The sequence below is a fragment of the Lissotriton helveticus genome, chromosome 5_2 (genome assembly GCF_964261635.1).
Source record: "Lissotriton helveticus chromosome 5_2, aLisHel1.1, whole genome shotgun sequence".
Lineage (NCBI taxonomy): Eukaryota > Metazoa > Chordata > Amphibia > Caudata > Salamandridae > Lissotriton > Lissotriton helveticus.
In genome coordinates this window covers 12,672,210-12,691,609 of record NC_136066.1, presented here as the reverse complement: position 1 = coordinate 12,691,609, position 19,400 = coordinate 12,672,210, and the positions used below count along the sequence as shown (strand labels likewise).

Here is a 19,400-nt window from a genome sequence, read left to right as displayed (position 1 = left end):
ACACCCGAGGCAGGAAGCCAGGCAAGCTGCAGCGTGACGGGGCCAGGCGGAGAAGCAGGAAGCAGCCTGCACGTCCTGCCGAGGCTCCCGAGTGACAGGAGAGCCCCGGACCTCTGCCAGCCGCCGGTGAAAAAGATGCTGCTGTCCGGAGGAGCCCCCACCAGAGGAAAGAGACCGGTGAGTGGGGCTCTGATCGAGGCGGTTAGGGGTGTGTGTCGGGCACGCTTTCGGTGCCGCCCCCGTGACCTGGGCCCTGTCCTCCCTTTCTGCTGCCCCAGCAGGGCAGCGCTTGGTGTTCAGAGTCCCCCGAGAGGGACTCCAACGGAGTTAGAACACTTTGGGCGGCCCCGGTTGGCAGAGGGCCGCCCCGACTACCTGGGGCATTACTTGCTTCAAGAGCCCCGAGAGGCTCCGGGGGTAGTGTTGATCCTGAGCCCACGGAGGCTCCAACCAAGGGGCATATCTCTATTTAGAGCCCTAAGAGGCTCTGGGCGCCCATTGTTCTCGAGTCCCCCAGAGGGGGGACTCCCACCAAAAAGGGGCCACAGTTGTATTCAGAGCCCAGTGAGGCTCTTGAGAGACAGTCAGTTGGGCAGAGCCTGCGAGGCTCCAGCGTTGGCCCATTTTTGATGTTGCACCAGTTGCCCAGCACTTTGTGGGCAACTGCCACGTTTAGGCCCTGACCTTGGGACACAGGGACCGCCACAGGTGGTGGCTAATGTGGATTTTGCGCTATTGTGTCTCCTTTTCTTACACCTCTGAATGGGTAGTTTATTCATCATGTGTTCTCTTGTGCTGCACCTCTGAATGTGTTTTTATGCGTCATGTGCTTTGCTTTTACACCGCTGAATGTAGGTTCTGCATCATGTGTTTCCTTCCCCTGCACCTCTGAATGTGTTTTTTTGCGTCATGTGCCTTTACACCTCTGAATGAATGTCATGCATTGCATCATGTGTATGTTCTTACACCCCTACAGGTATTGTGATACATAGGTGGTTGTTTTCTCCCTAGTGCAGGTGGTGCTAGTGAGGTCCTGTTACCAGTAGTTACTGGTTGTGTGCTATTTTGTGCTGAAGTAAATTTATATTCTACCTTCTAAGTGCTATTTCTGAAAGTGCTACTTCTGATTCCTGACAGTGGTCCAGGTGGCCCTGTCTTGTACATATCCCCTGTAAATTCTGCCCGTGCCTCTGGCACATTGTAAAGTGTGTGTTTTATCTAATGTGTTTTGGTGTAATACAAAGGCTATTTTTATATAACCTTGTGTGGAGTTTCCTTTGTGGTGGGCCTTTGGTTGTTGTTGCTGGGGTGCGTGCGCGAATACTTAGCCTACATCGCCTCCAAGTTTAGCCTTGCTGCTCGCGCCACGTTACCTAGAGGGTGAGTAGGGGTTATCTTGGCGTGTAACTCCCTTGCCCTGACTTGGGGGTGGTGGTCTCTGACTGACTTTGGCGAAAGCCCTGGCCAGCCGGGGATCCCATTTCCAACACAGGGTCAGTGTTTTTGCATGGTCAGTGCTGTGCCAGGGTCAGTGCTGTGGCAGGGTCAGTGCTGTGGCATGGTCAGTGCTGTGGGATGGTCAGTGCTGTGCCAGGGTCAGTGCTGTTGCATGGTCAGTGCTGTGGCATGGTCAGTGCTGTGGGGTCAGTGCTGTGCCAGGGTCAGTGCTGATGCATGGTCAGTGCTGTGGCATGGTCAGTGCTGTGGGATGGTCAGTGCTGTGCCAGGGTCAGTGCTGTGGAATGGTCAGTGCTGTGGCAGGGTCAGTGCTGTGCAAGTGCGGTCCCATACCCAGGTTGCCCCCTGCACACAGCCCGCCCCGCAGCACCAGGCCTTCTACCGTGCCCCGCCTCACTCTTGTGTTTTTCTCCCGCCTTCCTCCAGGTGGACCCGGCTCCGGGAAGGGAACTCAATGTGAAAAGATCGTGGCCAAGTACGGCTACACCCACCTGTCCAGCGGCGACCTTCTCCGGGCAGAGGTCAAGGCTGGCAGCGAGAGGGGCAAGAAAGCGGCAGCCATTATGGAGAAGGGAGACCTGGTGCCACTGGTGAGAGATGCTCTCGCTCGCTCTCTTCCTTGCTCCTCCCGTGCTCGTCCTCTCTCTCTTCCTTGCTCCTCCGTGCTCGTCCTCTCTCTCTTCCTTGCTCCTCTCGTGCTCTCCCTCTCTCTCTTCCTTGCTCCTCCCGTGCTCGTCCTCTCTCTCTTCCTTGCTCCTCCGTGCTCGTCCTCTCTCTCTTCCTTGCTCCTCTCGTGCTCTCCCTCTCTCTCTTCCTTGCTCCTGCTGTGCTCTCCCTCTCTCTCTTCCTTGCTCCTCCCGTGCTCGTCCTCTCTCTCTTCCTTGCTCCTCTCGTGCTCGTCCTCTCTCTCTTCCTTGCTCCTCCCGTGCTCGTCCTCTCTCTCTTCCTTGCTCCTCTCGTGCTCTCCCTCTCTCTCTTCCTTGCTCCCCCGTGCTTGTCCTCTCTCTCTTCCTTGCTCCTCTCGTACTCTCCCTCTCTCTCTTCCTTGCTCCTCCCGTGCTCTCTCTCTCTTCCTTGCTCCTCCCGTGCTCTCGCTCTCTTCCTTGCTCCTCTCGTGCTTGTCCTCTCTCTCTTTCTTGCTCCTCCCATGCTTGTCCTATCTCTCATCCTTGTTCCTCTCGTGCTCTCCCTCTCTCTCTTCCTTGCTCCTCCCGTGCTCGTCCTCTCTCTCTTCCTTGCTCCTCTCGTGCTCGTCCTCTCTCTCTTCCTTGCTCCTCCCGTGCTCGTCCTCTCTCTCTTCCTTGCTCCTCCCGTGCTCGTCCTCTCTCTCTTCCTTGCTCCTCTCGTGCTCTCCCTCTCTCTCTTCCTTGCTCCTCTCGTGCTCGTCCTCTTCTCGTGCTCGTCCTCTCTCTCTTCCTTGCTCCCCCGTGCTTGTCCTCTCTCTCTTCCTTGCTCCTCTCGTACTCTCCCTCTCTCTCTTCCTTGCTCCTCCCGTGCTCTCTCTCTCTTCCTTGCTCCTCCCGTGCTCTCGCTCTCTTCCTTGCTCATCTCGTGCTCGTCCTCTCTCTCTTCCTTGCTCCTCCCGTGCTTGTCCTATCTCTCATCCTTGCTCCTCTCGTGCTCTCCCTCTCTCTCTTCCTTGCTCCTCTCGTGCTCATCCTCTCTCTCTTCCTTGCTCCCCCGTGCTTGTCCTCTCTCTCTTCCTTGCTCCTTTCGTACTCTCCCTCTCTCTCTTCCTTGCTCTTCCTGTGCTCTCTCTCTCTTCCTTGCTCCTCCCGTGCTCTCTCTCTCTTCCTTCCTCCTCTCGTGCTCGTCCTCTCTCTCTTCCTTGCTACTCTCGTGCTCGTCCTCTCTCTCTTCCTTGCTCCTCCCGTGCTCGTCCTCTCACTCTCTTCCTTGCTCCTCCCGTGCTCATCCTCTCTCTCTTCCTTGCTCCTCTCGTACTCTCCCTCTCTCTCTTCCTTGCTCCTCTCGTGCTCGTCCTCTCTCTCTTCCTTGCTCCTCTCGTGCTCTCCCTCTCTCTCTTCCATGCTCCTCCTGTGCTCATCCTCTCTCTCTTCCTTGCTCCTCCCGTTCTCTCCCTCTCTCGCTTCCTTGCTCCTCTCGTGCTCTCCCTCTCTCTCTTCCACGTTCCTCACGTGCTCTCCCTCTCTCTCTTCCATGTTCCTCACGTGCTCTTCCTCTCTCTCTTCCTTGCTCCTCCCGTGCTCTCCCTCTCTCGCTTCCTTGCTCCTCCCGTGCTCTCTCTCTCTTCCTTCCTCCTCTCGTGCTCGTCCTCTCTCTCTTCCTTGCTCCTCCGTGCTCGTCCTCTCTCTCTTCCTTGCTCCTCTCATGCTCTTCCCCTCTCTCTTCCTTGTTCCTCCCGTGCTCGTCCTCTCTCTCTTCCTTGCTCCTCTCGTGCTCTCCCTCTCTCTCTTCCTTGCTCCTCTCGTGCTCATCCTCTCTCCCTTCCTTGCTCCTCTCGTGCTCGTCCTCGCTCTCTTCCTTGCTCCTCCCGTGCTCATCCTCTCTCTCTTCCTTGCTCCTCTCGTGCTCATCCTCTCTCCCTTCCTTGCTTCTCTCGTGCTCGTCCTCGCTCTCTTCCTTGCTCCTCCCGTGCTCATCCTCTCTCTCTTCCTTGCTCCTCCCGTGCTCGTCCTCTCTTCCTTGCTCCTCTCGTGCTCATCCTCTCTCTCTTCCTTGCTCCTCTCGTGCTCATCCTCGCTCTCTTCCTTGCTCCTCTCGTGCTCTCCCTCTCTCTCTCTTCCTTGCTCCTCCCGTGCTCGTCCTCTCTCTCGTCCTTGCTCCTCCCGTGCTCTCCTCTCTCTCTTCCTTGCTCCTCCCGTGCTCATCCTCTCTCTCTTCCTTGCTCCTCCCGTGCTCGTCCTCTCTCTCTTCCTTGCTCCTCCCGTGCTCTCTCTCTCTCTCTTCCTTGCTCCTCCCGTGCTCTCTCTCTCTTCCTTGCTCCTCTCGTGCTCGTCCTCTCTCTCTTCCTTGCTCCTCCCGTGCTCTCCTCTCTCTCTTCCTTGCTCCTCCCGTGCTCTCTCTCTCTTCCTTGCTCCTCCCGTGCTCGTCCTCTCTCTCTTCCTTGCTCCTCTTGTGCTCATCCTCTCTCTCTTCCTTGCTCCTCCCGTGCTCGTCCTCGCTCTCTTCCTTGCTCCTCCCGTGCTCGTCCTCTCTCTCTTCCACGCTCCTCCCGTGCTCGTCCTCTCTCTCTTCCTTGCTCCTCCCGTGCTCTCTCTCTCTCTCTTCCACGCTCCTCCTGTGCTCGTCCTCTCTCTCTTCCACGTTCCTCACGTGCTCGTCCTCTCTCTCTTCCACGTTCCTCACGTGCTCGTCCTCTCTCTCTTCCACGTTCCTCACGTGCTCTCCCTCTCTCTCTTCCTTGCTCCTCACGTGCTCGTCCTCTCTTTCTTCCTTGCTCCTCCCGTGCTCATCCTCTCTTTCTTCCTTGCTCCTCCCGTGCTCGTCCTCTCTCTCTTCCTTGCTCCTCTCGTGCTCTCCCTCTCTCTCTTCCTTGCTCCTCCCGTGCTCGTCCTCTCTCTCTTCCTTGCTCCTCTCGTGCTCTCCCTCTCTCTCTTCCTTGCTCCTCTCGTGCTCATCCTCTCTCTCTTCCTTGCTCCTCTCGTGCTCGTCCTCTCTCTCTTCCTTGCTCCCCCGTGCTTGTCCTCTCTCTCTTCCTTGCTCCTCTCGTACTCTCCCTCTCTCTCTTCCTTGCTCCTCCCGTGCTCTCTCTCTCTTCCTTGCTCCTCCCGTGCTCTCGCTCTCTTCCTTGCTCCTCTCGTGCTTGTCCTCTCTCTCTTCCTTGCTCCTCCCATGCTTGTCCTATCTCTCATCCTTGCTCCTCTCGTGCTCGTCCTCTCTCTCTTCCTTGCTCCTCCCGTGCTCGTCCTCTCTCTCTTCCTTGCTCCTCCCGTGCTCTCTCTCTCTCTCTTCCTTGCTCCTCCCGTGCTCGTCCTCTCTCTCTTCCTTGCTCCTCCCGTGCTCGTCCTCTCTCTCTTCCTTGCTCCTCCCGTGCTCTCCCTCTCTCTCTTCCTTGCTCCTCCCGTGCTCGTCCTCTCTCTCTTCCTTGCTCCTCCCGTGCTCGTCCTCTCTCTCTTCCTTGCTCCTCTCGTGCTCTCCCTCTCTCTCTTCCTTGCTCCTCTCGTGCTCGTCCTCTTCTCGTGCTCGTCCTCTCTCTCTTCCTTGCTCCCCCGTGCTTGTCCTCTCTCTCTTCCTTGCTCCTCTCGTACTCTCCCTCTCTCTCTTCCTTGCTCCTCCCGTGCTCTCTCTCTCTTCCTTGCTCCTCCCGTGCTCTCGCTCTCTTCCTTGCTCCTCTCGTGCTCGTCCTCTCTCTCTTCCTTGCTCCTCCCGTGCTTGTCCTATCTCTCATCCTTGCTCCTCTCGTGCTCTCCCTCTCTCTCTTCCTTGCTCCTCTCGTGCTCATCCTCTCTCTCTTCCTTGCTCCCCCGTGCTTGTCCTCTCTCTCTTCCTTGCTCCTCTCGTACTCTCCCTCTCTCTTCCTTGCTCTTCCTGTGCTCTCTCTCTCTTCCTTGCTCCTCCCGTGCTCTCTCTCTCTTCCTTCCTCCTCTCGTGCTCGTCCTCTCTCTCTTCCTTGCTACTCTCGTGCTCGTCCTCTCTCTCTTCCTTGCTCCTCCCGTGCTCGTCCTCTCTCTCTCTTCCTTGCTCCTCCCGTGCTCATCCTCTCTCTCTTCCTTGCTCCTCTCGTACTCTCCCTCTCTCTCTTCCTTGCTCCTCTCGTGCTCGTCCTCTCTCTCTTCCTTGCTCCTCTCGTGCTCTCCCTCTCTCTCTTCCATGCTCCTCCTGTGCTCATCCTCTCTCTCTTCCTTGCTCCTCCCGTTCTCTCCCTCTCTCGCTTCCTTGCTCCTCTCGTGCTCTCCCTCTCTCTCTTCCACATTCCTCACGTGCTCTCCCTCTCTCTCTTCCATGTTCCTCACGTGCTCTTCCTCTCTCTCTTCCTTGCTCCTCCCGTGCTCTCCCTCTCTCGCTTCCTTGCTCCTCCCGTGCTCTCTCTCTCTTCCTTCCTCCTCTCGTGCTCGTCCTCTCTCTCTTCCTTGCTCCTCCGTGCTCGTCCTCTCTCTCTTCCTTGCTCCTCTCATGCTCTTCCCCTCTCTCTTCCTTGTTCCTCCCGTGCTCGTCCTCTCTCTCTTCCTTGCTCCTCTCGTGCTCTCCCTCTCTCTCTTCCTTGCTCCTCTCGTGCTCATCCTCTCTCCCTTCCTTGCTCCTCTCGTGCTCGTCCTCGCTCTCTTCCTTGCTCCTCCCGTGCTCATCCTCTCTCTCTTCCTTGCTCCTCTCGTGCTCATCCTCTCTCCCTTCCTTGCTTCTCTCGTGCTCGTCCTCGCTCTCTTCCTTGCTCCTCCCGTGCTCATCCTCTCTCTCTTCCTTGCTCCTCCCGTGCTCGTCCTCTCTTCCTTGCTCCTCTCGTGCTCATCCTCTCTCTCTTCCTTGCTCCTCTCGTGCTCATCCTCGCTCTCTTCCTTGCTCCTCTCGTGCTCTCCCTCTCTCTCTCTTCCTTGCTCCTCCCGTGCTCGTCCTCTCTCTCGTCCTTGCTCCTCCCGTGCTCTCCTCTCTCTCTTCCTTGCTCCTCCCGTGCTCATCCTCTCTCTCTTCCTTGCTCCTCCCGTGCTCGTCCTCTCTCTCTTCCTTGCTCCTCCCGTGCTCTCTCTCTCTCTCTTCCTTGCTCCTCCCGTGCTCTCTCTCTCTTCCTTGCTCCTCTCGTGCTCGTCCTCTCTCTCTTCCTTGCTCCTCCCGTGCTCTCCTCTCTCTCTTCCTTGCTCCTCCCGTGCTCTCTCTCTCTTCCGTGCTCCTCTCGTGCTCGTCCTCTCTCTCTTCCTTGCTCCTCTTGTGCTCATCCTCTCTCTCTTCCTTGCTCCTCCCGTGCTCGTCCTCGCTCTCTTCCTTGCTCCTCCCGTGCTCGTCCTCTCTCTCTTCCACGCTCCTCCCGTGCTCGTCCTCTCTCTCTTCCTTGCTCCTCCCGTGCTCTCTCTCTCTCTCTTCCACGCTCCTCCTGTGCTCGTCCTCTCTCTCTTCCACGTTCCTCACGTGCTCGTCCTCTCTCTCTTCCACGTTCCTCACGTGCTCGTCCTCTCTCTCTTCCACGTTCCTCACGTGCTCTCCCTCTCTCTCTTCCTTGCTCCTCACGTGCTCGTCCTCTCTTTCTTCCTTGCTCCTCCCGTGCTCATCCTCTCTTTCTTCCTTGCTCCTCCCGTGCTCGTCCTCTCTCTCTTCCTTGCTCCTCTCGTGCTCTCCCTCTCTCTCTTCCTTGCTCCTCCCGTGCTCGTCCTCTCTCTCTTCCTTGCTCCTCTCGTGCTCTCCCTCTCTCTCTTCCTTGCTCCTCTCGTGCTCATCCTCTCTCTCTTCCTTGCTCCTCTCGTGCTCGTCCTCGCTCTCTTCCTTGCTCCTCCTGTGCTCATCCTCTCTCTCTTCCTTGCTCCTCTCGTGCTCGTCCTCTCTCTCTTCCTTGCTCCTCCCGTGCTCTCTCTCTCTCTCTTCCTTGCTCCTCTCGTGCTCGTCCTCTCTCTCTTCCTTGCTCCTCCCGTGCTCGTCCTCTCTCTCTTCCTTGCTCCTCCCGTGCTCGTCCTCTCTCTCTTCCTTGCTCCTCCCGTGCTCTCTCTCTCTCTCTTCCTTGCTCCTCCCGTGCTCTCTCTCTCTTCCTTGCTCCTCTCGTGCTCGTCCTCTCTCTCTTCCTTGCTCCTCCCGTGCTCTCCTCTCTCTCTTCCTTGCTCCTCCCGTGCTCTCTCTCTCTTCCTTGCTCCTCTCGTGCTCGTCCTCTCTCTCTTCCTTGCTCCTCCCGTGCTCTCCTCTCTCTCTTCCTTGCTCCTCCCGTGCTCTCTCTCTCTTCCTTGCTCCTCTCGTGCTCATCCTCTCTCTCTTCCTTGCTCCTCTTGTGCTCATCCTCTCTCTCTTCCTTGCTCCTCCCGTGCTCGTCCTCTCTCTCTTCCACGCTCCTCCCGTGCTCGTCCTCTCTCTCTTCCTTGCTCCTCCCGTGCTCTCTCTCTCTCTCTTCCACGCTCCTCCTGTGCTCGTCCTCTCTCTCTTCCACGTTCCTCACGTGCTCGTCTTCTCTCTCTTCCACGTTCCTCACGTGCTCGTCCTCTCTCTCTTCCACGTTCCTCACGTGCTCTCACTCTCTCTCTTCCTTGCTCCTCCCGTGCTCTCCCTCTCTCTCTTCCTTGCTCCACTCGTGCTCTCCCTCTCTCTCTTCCTTGCTCCACTCGTGCTCTCCCTCTCTCTCTTCCACATTCCTCACGTGCTCTCCCTCTCTCTCTTCCATGCTCTCCTGTGTGGGTGTCCAATGCAGAGTTGGCTAAAAACATTTATTTTTTTTAGTTAGTGCTTAGAATTCTCGGTGCTATACCCTAATCCCTATGTTTTTAGCTCTTCCCAGTCGCAGGCCCTTGCCCCACCCACACAAGTGAGGTATCACTTCACTCGGGAGACTGAGGGGAACGCTGTGTGGTAGGATAGACATTTGTGCCGGCACGGTGATTCCACCCCAAAATATGTTTTTTTCAGCTAAATTTGAGGTTTGCAGGGGATTCTGGGTAAGAAAACTTTGGGGATCCATGCAAGCCATACCTCGCTGGACTGTTTTCAGAAATGTGTTGGTTTGGTAGTTTCCCAAGATGGCCGCCGAGCCCGGGGCCGAAAACTCATGTGACCCCCTTACAAAAGCAGTTTGTTTTGTGAGAGGTAATTTTGATGTCTCCACAATACGTTTTGTGCCCTTCCCTGTCGCGGGTACTTGACCCACCCTCAAGAATGAGGTATCATTTTTATTGGGAGACCTGGGGGAACACTGGGTGGGAAGGAATTTGTTTCAGCCCAGTGATCATACAACTTTCCCACACAGAAATGTGACAGCAATTAGATTTTTCTTTAAAAAAAATTTCAGGTTTGCTGGGGATTCTGGGTAGGGAAACATTGGGGCATCCACACAAGCCATGCCTCCCTGGACTCCCCCGGGTCTCTCGTTTTCAGAAATGTGCGGGTTTGGTAGTTTTCCCTAATGGCTGCCAACCCCGGGACCAAAAACGCTGATGCCCCCTATGTATCCGAAAAAGACCAGTCACCCCATCCTGGACTCCCCTGGGTGCCGAGATTTAAAAAATGTACAGGTTTGCTAGGTTTCCCTGGGTGCTGGCGGAGCTAGGCTTCAAAATCCACAGCGAGGCATTTTCCAAAGAAAAGGGTCAGTTTTCACTGTAAAAATAAAGTGTTTCCGCGTTGCGTTTTGGACTGTTTCCTGTCACAGGCAGTAGGCCGACCCACACAAGTGAGGCACCATTTTTATCGGGACACCTTGCGGAACTCAGAATTGTAGAGCAACTTTAATTACCTGTTGACTTTTGGTGCATTTCTGCCTTCCAAATGAAAGACAATGTGTAAAAAAGAAGTCACTTTGAAAAATGACCGATAATTCTCATGCTAGTATGAGTAGTCCCAATTTCGGAAATGTGCAAAGATCAACTGTTTCTAAACTCTATCTTTTGTTCCAATTTCAGAAATACATGGGTCTCTTTCATACCGATTTTTCACTATATATGTTTTCCCAAATTAATTGCTCTATACCCGGTACATAATAAAAAGCCATTGCAAGATGCTGCTCAGTTATTGATCTGGGTTCGTCGGCTTCTTGGTGAACCTACAAGTCCTGTATATCCCCACAACCAGAAGGGTCCAGCGGATGTAACGGTATATTGCTTTCAAAGAGCTGTCATAATTACAAGAAGTTACAGGTGAAAACATTGGCACAAATGGGTGGTTTTTTAAAACTAATTTTCAATGTTTCCACTATTTAACTGTTAGTTTCTATAAAGAAACCTTGACGGATCTATCCGGGCTCGCTTCAGCCCACATAGTGATTTAGCGGACGGTGCCTGCGAGGCACCGCCACCATTTTACTCTTGCAGGCCGGTCTGCCAGGTAATCGGAACGATTGCCTGTGGTGGAACCGTGGCGGGCGGTCTTTGCGTCCGCCACGGGCGAAGACTGATTCTCCCCGGCATCGTGATGTGGCGGAGGAAAAGCGTTGCACGATGGCGGAGGGCCCGCACGGCTGGCGGTTGCGGCCTTCGCCATCGTAATCGTATATTTTTGTAAACGGTATTAATGACTTTGATATTTTTAAAATCGATAATACTTACCTTAAAATCGATATTCTTGCAAATGATATTTCCAAATCACTACATTTTGGTCGGGCGATATTTTAGTTTTGATATTTTGTCTAAACGCTCTTGCCTATACCTCATGCCGTGTATGGGGGCATCGCACACGGGCTGTGTACCATGTCGACTCTTCGGTCTGTCCCGGTCATGCAGCCTGCGATAGTACCACCCCCCGGTGCAAGCGTGGGGCCCCCAGGGGACCGTCTTCTGTCCACATGCCCTGGGTATCATTTACTGGAGCCTTGCAGGGAAAACTTGTGGTACATTTATAAAGAAAGGAGACCTGGCCCTGGGAGCCTGGCGAGCAGGGACCCCGTGCACTTACAGATCAGAATCACATCACTCTCTCTCTCCCCCTCTCTCTCTCTCTCTCTTTCTCTCTCTCTCTCTCTCTCTCTCTCTCTCTCTCTCTCTCTCTCTCTCCCTCTCTCTCTCTTTCTCTCTCTATCTCTCGCTCTCTCTCTCTCTCTCTCTCTCTCTCTCTCCCTCTCTCTCTCTCTCTCTCTCTCCCTCTCTCTCTCTCTCTCTCTCTCTCTCTCTCTCTGCCTCTCTTCTTCTCCCTCCCTCTCTCTCCCTCTCTCTCTCCCCCTCTCTCTCTGCCCTCAGCCCTGTGACCACCTCTTCTGCTCCTCCCTCCACAGGACATGGTGCTGGATATGCTGAAAGACGCCATGATGGCCAAAGCCAACGAGTCCAAGGGGTTCCTCATCGATGGCTACCCCCGCGATGTGCAGCAGGGGCAGGAGTTTGAAAAGAAGGTGAGTACGGGGGGGGGAGAGGTGGGGGTGGGGCGGGGAGGAGGAGGGGTCCTGTTGAGCACTGGGGGGAGGAGGTGGGGTGCTGGCGAGGACCATGGGGGGTGGAGGGGTGGAAAGGTGGGGTTCTAGTGAGAGCCTGTGGGGGTGGAAGGTGGGTCCTGGTGAGGACCAATGGGGGGTGTGGAGGAGGTCCTTTAAATATCTTCTTAAAAGAGTAAAGGTTCTCCGTTGTGGCCCCTCCTCTCGGCCTGTGTAGACACGGACACAGAGCGGGTCAACTGTTGAAAAGAAGCCGTTGCCAAGATGTCTGCCCGTCACGCCTGCTTTCAATGACCGTGATGATATATTGACCTTTAGGGCCACATGAAAGGAACATGACAAAGCTCTTACACACGTGTGCCGTTTACTTGCTGATGCGGTCTCACTTTGAAGGCAGGAAGTGTGAGATCTCTGATGCGGGAATGACTCCAGGTCTGGCAGGAGTGCCGGCTTCGTCGCCCCCCCCAACCCCCACCAATATCACCATGTTGCTCTTTTCTTGGCTTGGCCATCTGCGGCTCTAGGTACATCTGGGATTTTGCCACAGTTAGGGCCCCATCGCCAATCTGTAGAGTCTATGGGGCTGGTTACGGGTTTGGCACGCTTGCGCCCGATCTCACCCCGGCACAGCTGCGCCAAAACCGCGCAAGGACCGCCTGCCATATTACGAGTTGAACTTGTGTACGGCGGGCTGTCCTTCGCCTTTCCCATGGCGGTGACTGGAAAACAGGCACCGCAATGGGAACGGCAAAAACCTGGACGATGGACTGCCTCCGCCAGTCTGGCAGTCGTGAGATTGCCCTATGCTCCTCCTGGAACCCTACGCCGCGGCCCTTTTCCACCTGTGTTAGGAGGCCTGTTGCCTGCAGAAATTGCCAGCTCTCGCGTCACAAGCACTCTGCCACTCTCTTGCCAATGCTTTGAAGATCAATCAGGGTGATTGATCAGAACTTCCCTAGCTCGTCTGATCAGCTTTGGGAGGAGACGAGGTTTAATGTACCTCCTCCAGCTCTGCCACTAACTGAGGCCAGTTTAGTTCTTTGTCGCTAGAGTCGATGCAGAGCGCACCACCTTAGCTAGATCAGGATCTCCTGTGGGCATCTGTGCCCAGGAGCGCTGCTCCACTTTCCAATCAGCCTGCTCCCTCCATACGATCCTTATTCAATTCATCGGTCAATACCAGGACGATCCCCTTGTTTGTGAAGCGGCTCAGCTGATACCGATGCCAAAGAAGGGCAGCACGCCACCCATGAACCCCAGCAACTATCCACCTATGTCACTGCTTCCGTTATTGGGCACGCTGCTGGGAGGGCAAATAAACAAAATGTATGGACTATCTTGAGGTGAATTACATTCTCGACCGGTCACAGTCCAGGCTCAGACCTTCTTACAGCAGCGACAGCCTGGTGGCGGTCACCGGCCTAGGGATGCTGTGTCCTCATTGATGTGGCCATACAACGTGAACATGGCATGTGTACAGACGGTTCGGAGTACCCTGGCTTCCTATTGTACATGGGGGAGTCGTTGTCATCTGATGCATGTCTGGCTTGTTTCATGTTGTAGGCCTCCATGGAGTTATGTGCCATGCTTCAACGGCGCATACTGGGGCCTGCTATCCGTGCACACGTGGCCATCGAGGGTGGCTGTCTGTCCTGTTAGACACGGTGCACTGACCTGCTACTACATGTGTTCTGTGCGCTGTCACGATTCCCCAGATGGCATTTCCAAGTACACGGATGTGTGCAGAGGTAACATGGCTAGTGGATGTGTCCCACATTCATGGATGCTCCCCTGATGCCACCATGCCATCCTCGCTTGTGCCGCTGGGCTCTCCCCTGAGGCCACCATGCCATCCTCGCTTGTGCTGCTGGGCGTATCCGCAGCGTCGGATTCTCCGCCAGGCTGATACAAAGGCTTCCGGAGGTTCGTCTCCAGGGCTTGGCGTTACAATGGTTCGATGGTTTTCTCACCAACAGAACTCAAACCATTGCTCTGGGTTCATACAAATCCTGTACCATAACACTGGCAAGGGGGTGCCTCATGGCTCCTGTCTTAGCCCCACGCTTTTTAACATCTATGTTGACCCCCTTACCAAGACGATTGAAGCCTTCGGATTCGAAGTCGTATCTGATGATAACACTCTCCTTAGACGAAGATCTGGTCAAAGCAAAGAACGTTTTTCGGACGAGACGAAGGATAACACACAACTGCCCCCGTTGTATGAGGGTAAACCAGATTGTGTTGTTTAGCGAGGCCCAAAGTTGGCGCGCTCCCATCCCGTATCCAGTCTCAAGACCCTGGGCGTCGTCCCGGACCAAACTCGCGCTATGAAAGAGCGCGTCTCGTCTACTATTGTTACCTGCTTCTGAATGAGGGATGCACCTTTCCTCTCACTTTCAGGAGACTGGATTATGGCAATGCCTCATTGGCCTCTGCAAATGAGACTCTGTTATCGGAATTTACAGTTGTGCAGGACACCGCTGCTCGTCTCATCTTCCATCTTCCATCCGGGTCTACTGCCTATCCCCTCCTTCATTGGTTACCGTCCAAAAAAGAATCATTTCTAAAATCTGCTGCTTAACACATACCTCTGATAGGGAACGTGCCAGCTTCCAATCTTCAAAGCGCACTTTCTATTGCCCGGTCAGACATTTAAGATTCTTTGCTTAGGGTCCCGGGGGCAGAAGGACCCGTTCAGGGGGCAGGTCCTTATCTTGCTGAGACCTCTTTATTGGAACAAGCTACCTCTTCATAATAGAATATGCATGGATCATTTTAACCTCTTCGATGTGCGTCAAACTCACCCGGAGTGCAAATTTGACGCATACGCAGATCGGATGGCCCCGGCCGTCTGACGCACATGCCCACCATGACGTCGGACGCATGGAAATCGTTAAATGTAGGAAACAACTCAGGACAGGGTTGTTTTGATTTAGCAGTTTCCGCTTTGTTTCTGTTTTGTTCTGCACTGAGATACCCCTCCCGGGGTGATTCAATCGTGATATAACTTATATAAACCGAACAATTATATGTTAACAAGAGACTTAACAAAACAAAATGCTTCATTTCAAGGGTCACATGCATGTGCACACAACTTCAAGAGTCGGACATGCAGTTGAGAACGCCACTGAAATGGCGCACTGTGATCCAAGCCACATACACAAGCTGTTGGGGATGAAAGTCTGGTAGGGTTGGGCGCCATCCTTGCCCAATACAATGGACACCCAAACGCTCGCAGGCATAGTGTGACTTATGCCAGCAGAAGTTTGTCACAAATGGAATGTGCCATTTCCAACCTCAAAAAGAAAGCCTCGATGTGGTGTGGGCTTGTGAACACTTCCACAAGTTTCTATACGGGAAGCATTTCACTCTTTTCACTCTTTTCACGGATCATCATGCATTGCTTACCATCTTTGGCAATCCTAAAGCCAAGAAGCCCCCTCGCATTGAGAGGTGGGATTGTGAGTGCAGTAAGATGACGACACCATTGTGCACTGACCAGTAAAATATCAAACCCTGCGACTACTTTTCACGAGTGCCAGTACAGTGTCAGAGTACCACTTCCGAAACTGCCGAAGCCTACATTAGCTTCATCGTAGAGTCCCGTACGGCTGCCGCTGTATCAGTGGAACAAATCATTGTTGCCACGAGCACAGACAGCGGTCTGCTAATATTTATTTATTTTGAAAGTTTTATATAGCGCGGACAAGATCCTTGCGGATATCAGAGCGCTTTACACAGAAGGAGTACATGAGGGAGCATAGTCAGACGGGTAAATCAGAAGGAGCAAACAGTACAATCAGGTAAATCATGCATAGGGTGCAATATGAGCTAACGATCGGTGCATTAAAAACAAGTAGAAGTATAATACTGCAATAAAAGGCATTCACTCGTTAATTAATAATAGTCTAAAAAGGCCATTTCTTAGGATGCTATATGAGCTAACTATCGGTGCATTAAAAGCAATTGGAGGTATGATACTGCAAAAATGGCAGACATTCGCTAATTAATATTAGCCTAATGAGGCTTTCTTAGGGTGTGTTCAAGTAGTGAGAAAGACTAGTCCAGGATGGCCGACAAAGAGAGAGAGAGAGAGAGAGACCAGTCTAAGATGGCAGCCAAAATGTAGGGATTACAGAGTTTGGTTTCCCTTTCTACTCTGGGAATGTCGAGTTAGTCCATCTTCCATGTTGATTGAGGGGGAGAGCAGAGTTCAGCTTCTATGCTGCTAGATGGTGGCTTATCTCTGTTTTGCTGCTCCCTGACCGCGTTGGTATGTAGCTTCATGGTCATCTGGTGGGCAGGGGGGGCGATTTATGGTTCCAGCTTTATGGCCCCAGCCAGATTAGCCAATGGAGAGTAAAAAAGCCAGCGAAAATACCAGTCACATAAAGATATCAGTATAGAAGTCCGGGCAAAGCGTAAAAAACCTGCATGAGTGTTTAAGATGATGGGATTGCGAGTAGTTGCCCTTCGAGTCGCCCCTGAAGCTGTTCAAATAGTTTTGTGTGCTGTATTCCAGGCAGAGAGTGAAAAGACCTGCATGGGTATTTTGGTAAATAGCTCTGCGTGCAGTTACCTTACAAATCACCACTGACGCTGCTGCTCACATCAGGCTTCTCCCAAGTTGCGCAGTGGTTGCCCCCAACACACCGGTAAACAGGGCATACCGGCACTGTGAGGGGGGAGGGGGGGAAGCCTCCCGCCAAAATGCTGCCCCAAACATCTAGACAATGGCACACCGGAGCCGTTCCAGATGCCCCCCCGTTCCGTACTCACCGAACCACTGGACGGCGGGGGGGGGGGGGGGGGGGGGAGGCGTCCCGTCGAATCACTACTGAAGACACACCACAGGGCACACCGGAGCCGCTCCAGACGCCGACCGCTCCGTTCTGAAAGAATCCTTGGAGGGGGGAGCGCTTATTCACCCGCGCCGGCTCAGCCAGCGCCGACCCCCTTCCTCAGCGTCACCGATCCTATGCTGCCGAGGGTGCCCACCGATTCAGCCGTGTGTGCCTTTGGGCTTCTAGGGATGGATCAGCAACCGAGCTCCAGTGCCTTCCTCCGCCTTGTAGCGGGGGACCACTTCCAGCCCTCCGAAGTCGTCGAGCTGTCTGGAACAGGCTCCTGGAGTTTCAGCCGCCCCTTTTGATGCGCCGCTCTTATGCCGCCTTGGATCCAGTGCAGGGCTGGTGGCAGGGTGGTCCGCGGGGTCGGCTCAGCAGCACCGCGTCAGCGATGAGGGTGTCAGAATCGAAAGTCCGATCGGGGCATTCCAGGGGTCATTAGTCAATCCAGTTACTCGATCCAGTTACTCTTTCGTTCCGTTCTTCTTTCTCCTTTCGTTCCGTCGTGCTGGTAGGTGCTAACAGGGATAATGCCCGAATGGGATCCCCAGCACTGGGAGCTCCTCGCAGGAGCTCCCTACCAGGCGGCCATCTTCCTCGTCATCTAAAGACATTACTGTAGATCAGTCTAAGAAACAGCGCACTCGACCTCTTACCAATGACAGTGAATATCAGAGATTCTTCAAAAATGTGAATGATTAACTTTCTGTGACCCAAGAAGCTGTAGTCTTACGATGTTCAAGAATTGTCATACCAGAGAGTCTGAGACGCTCGTCATTGAAGCAGCGCATGACGGAAATCCTGGAATTGTCACCAATCAGGCAATCTCCTGTTTGGATTTGTTTCCCGACTCACCCATTTGGATGGAGTCAGTCGGAAAGGAATTCAATCAGGATTTCCGAATGCCTTACGACGCGGCTTACGACTAGCTCAGAGAGCCCGTCTTCCATTCGGGGGATTACAATGTCGGATTACGGCAGCCTTTCGGTGCCAGCCTTTCCGACACAGAAAGGCTGTGGGAAGACGACTAAAGGGGCCCCCAGCAGGGCTCCCATGGTTCCACGGCCTCCGGGGTGCAGAGATGAAATGCACCTCTTCACTTTACAATGAGAGCATGCATTCCGGTCGTAAAGCATCCTCGCATTGTAAAGAATAGAAGTACGACCAAACAGTGTTCGGTCGCATCCTAATTGCTGGGTTGGGAGCGCAGACAGGAGGTCGGTCCCAGTACCCAAACGATGTTGGACGGACTCACGAACCTGAGGGCTTCGAGTTCAGACACGTACTGCACCCCGGCATGCGCAGCCATACTAGGACGCTTCCCACAAGGGCTTGTTACACCCCCAGATGGGAAGGATTTGTGCTCTACTAAAGAGACTTAACATTCAGCCCTTCGAGGGGATTTTACAAAACATTCGTATCTCCTACTCTCCCGGCCTTGCCGACTCGTCTGAGCCGGCACGCTTGGCAGGACGGGGGTCTACTTACTGGCCAGACTTCAGTCCAGCTTTAAAAGCGCTGTCACTAGAAGGGCGTAAGAGAGCAGCCCCCCAAGCACTAGAGCCACGCATCAGGGGTTAGAGCCACGCATCGGGGGTTAGAGCCACGCATCGGGGGTTAGAGTCACTCATCGGGGGTTAGAGCCATGCATCGGGGGTTAGAGCCATGCATCGGGGGTTAGAGCCACGCATCGGGGGTTAGAGTCACGCATCGGGGGTTAGAGTCACTCATCGGGGGTTAGAGCCATGCATCGGGGGTTAGAGCCATGCATCGGGGGTTAGAGTCACTCATCGGGGGTTAGAGCCATGCATCGGGGGTTAGAGCCACGCATCAGGGTTTAGAGCCATGCATCGGGGGTTAGAGCCACGCATCGGGGATTAGAGCCACGCATCGGGGGTTAGAGTCACGCATCGGGGATTAGAGCCACGCATCGGGGGTTAGAGTCACGCATCGGGGATTAGAGCCACGCATCGGGGGTTAGAGTCACGCATCGGGGATTAGAGCCACGCATCGGGGGTTAGAGCCACGCATCGGGGATTAGAGCCACGCATCGGGGGTTAGAGTCACGCATCGGGGATTAGAGCCACGCATCGGGGGTTAGAGTCACGCATCGGGGATTAGAGCCACGCATCGGGGGTTAGAGTCACGCATGTCACTGCCGGCGTCCATTCACCACACTAACAGGCACCTGTATTACGGCAATGCTTGGTCTTTGAATATTTTGAAGTGTAAAACTTGCTCTGAGTTAGAGAGAGCAGGCCAAGCGAGGCCAGACTTCTAGTGGATTTTAACACCGAATTTGAAAAGGATGGGTGAAATCCTGCATTTTAAAGCACAATTTCCACATAAATGTGGGTATCCCATGGGCGCCCCCATATACCATGGGCGCCCCCATATCCCATGAGCGCCCCCATATACCATGGGCGCCCCCATATCCCATGAGCGCCCCCATATCCCATGAGCGCCCCCATATTCCATGAGCACCCCCATATCCCATGGGCGCTCCCATATTCCATCGGTGCCCCCATATCCAATGAGCACCCCCATATTCCATGGGCGTCCCCATATTCCATAGGCGCCCCATATTCCATGGGCGCCGCCATATTTCTCAAATGACATAAAATAGCCAGGGCCAGTATTATGCAATCTATGCGGTCCATACGTCGTAAATGACCTTTATGCTAAAAATGACCTGGGGTCACGTGAGCGAGGCTTCGCCTTCATCCCTCCCCCCCGCAGCCCCCCCGGCGCCTCTCAGCTGCCACTTGTGATTCTTGGCACTTGAGGGCATTTGATCTGATGGTTTCTCTTTCAGACTGACTGCTATGACCTCCTTTTACAAGAAGGGGGCGCAGTAGTTTGAACCACTTTTGTCACGACTCGTCCATACTCTGGGGCTCACAGGTTGAAATCCTGGGGGGGGCCGTCTCTGCCTTTCAACATTCTGAGCTCAAGAACATGACTGGTGCTGTCCTGTGGCATCTATAGATGACGTCATTCTGTTAGAAATAAATGGTGCAGTCACGTCATCGAGGAATGGATGGTTCAGCCATGAGAACTACTTTAACACCATTTGCATTCTGGGAATTGTAGTTTTGGTTTATTTCAAGAGTCCTGATAAAGTTATCAGATAAACACGGTTCTGCTGATGT

At 54.1% G+C, this 19,400-nt stretch overlaps 1 protein-coding gene across 3 annotated transcripts in view; it reads left to right on the top strand.

Moving 5' to 3' along the window:
- Nucleotides 1–19,400, top strand: part of AK1 (adenylate kinase 1) — a 126,025-nt gene that overhangs the window by 93,235 nt on the left and 13,390 nt on the right. For all 3 annotated transcript variants that reach the window (XM_078646666.1, XM_078646668.1, XM_078646667.1), the window contains 2 exons: nt 1,885–2,048; nt 11,246–11,362. In XM_078646666.1, the coding sequence (XP_078502792.1) occupies nt 1,885–2,048; nt 11,246–11,362 (281 nt within the window). The remainder of the gene's footprint in view (nt 1–1,884; nt 2,049–11,245; nt 11,363–19,400) is intronic.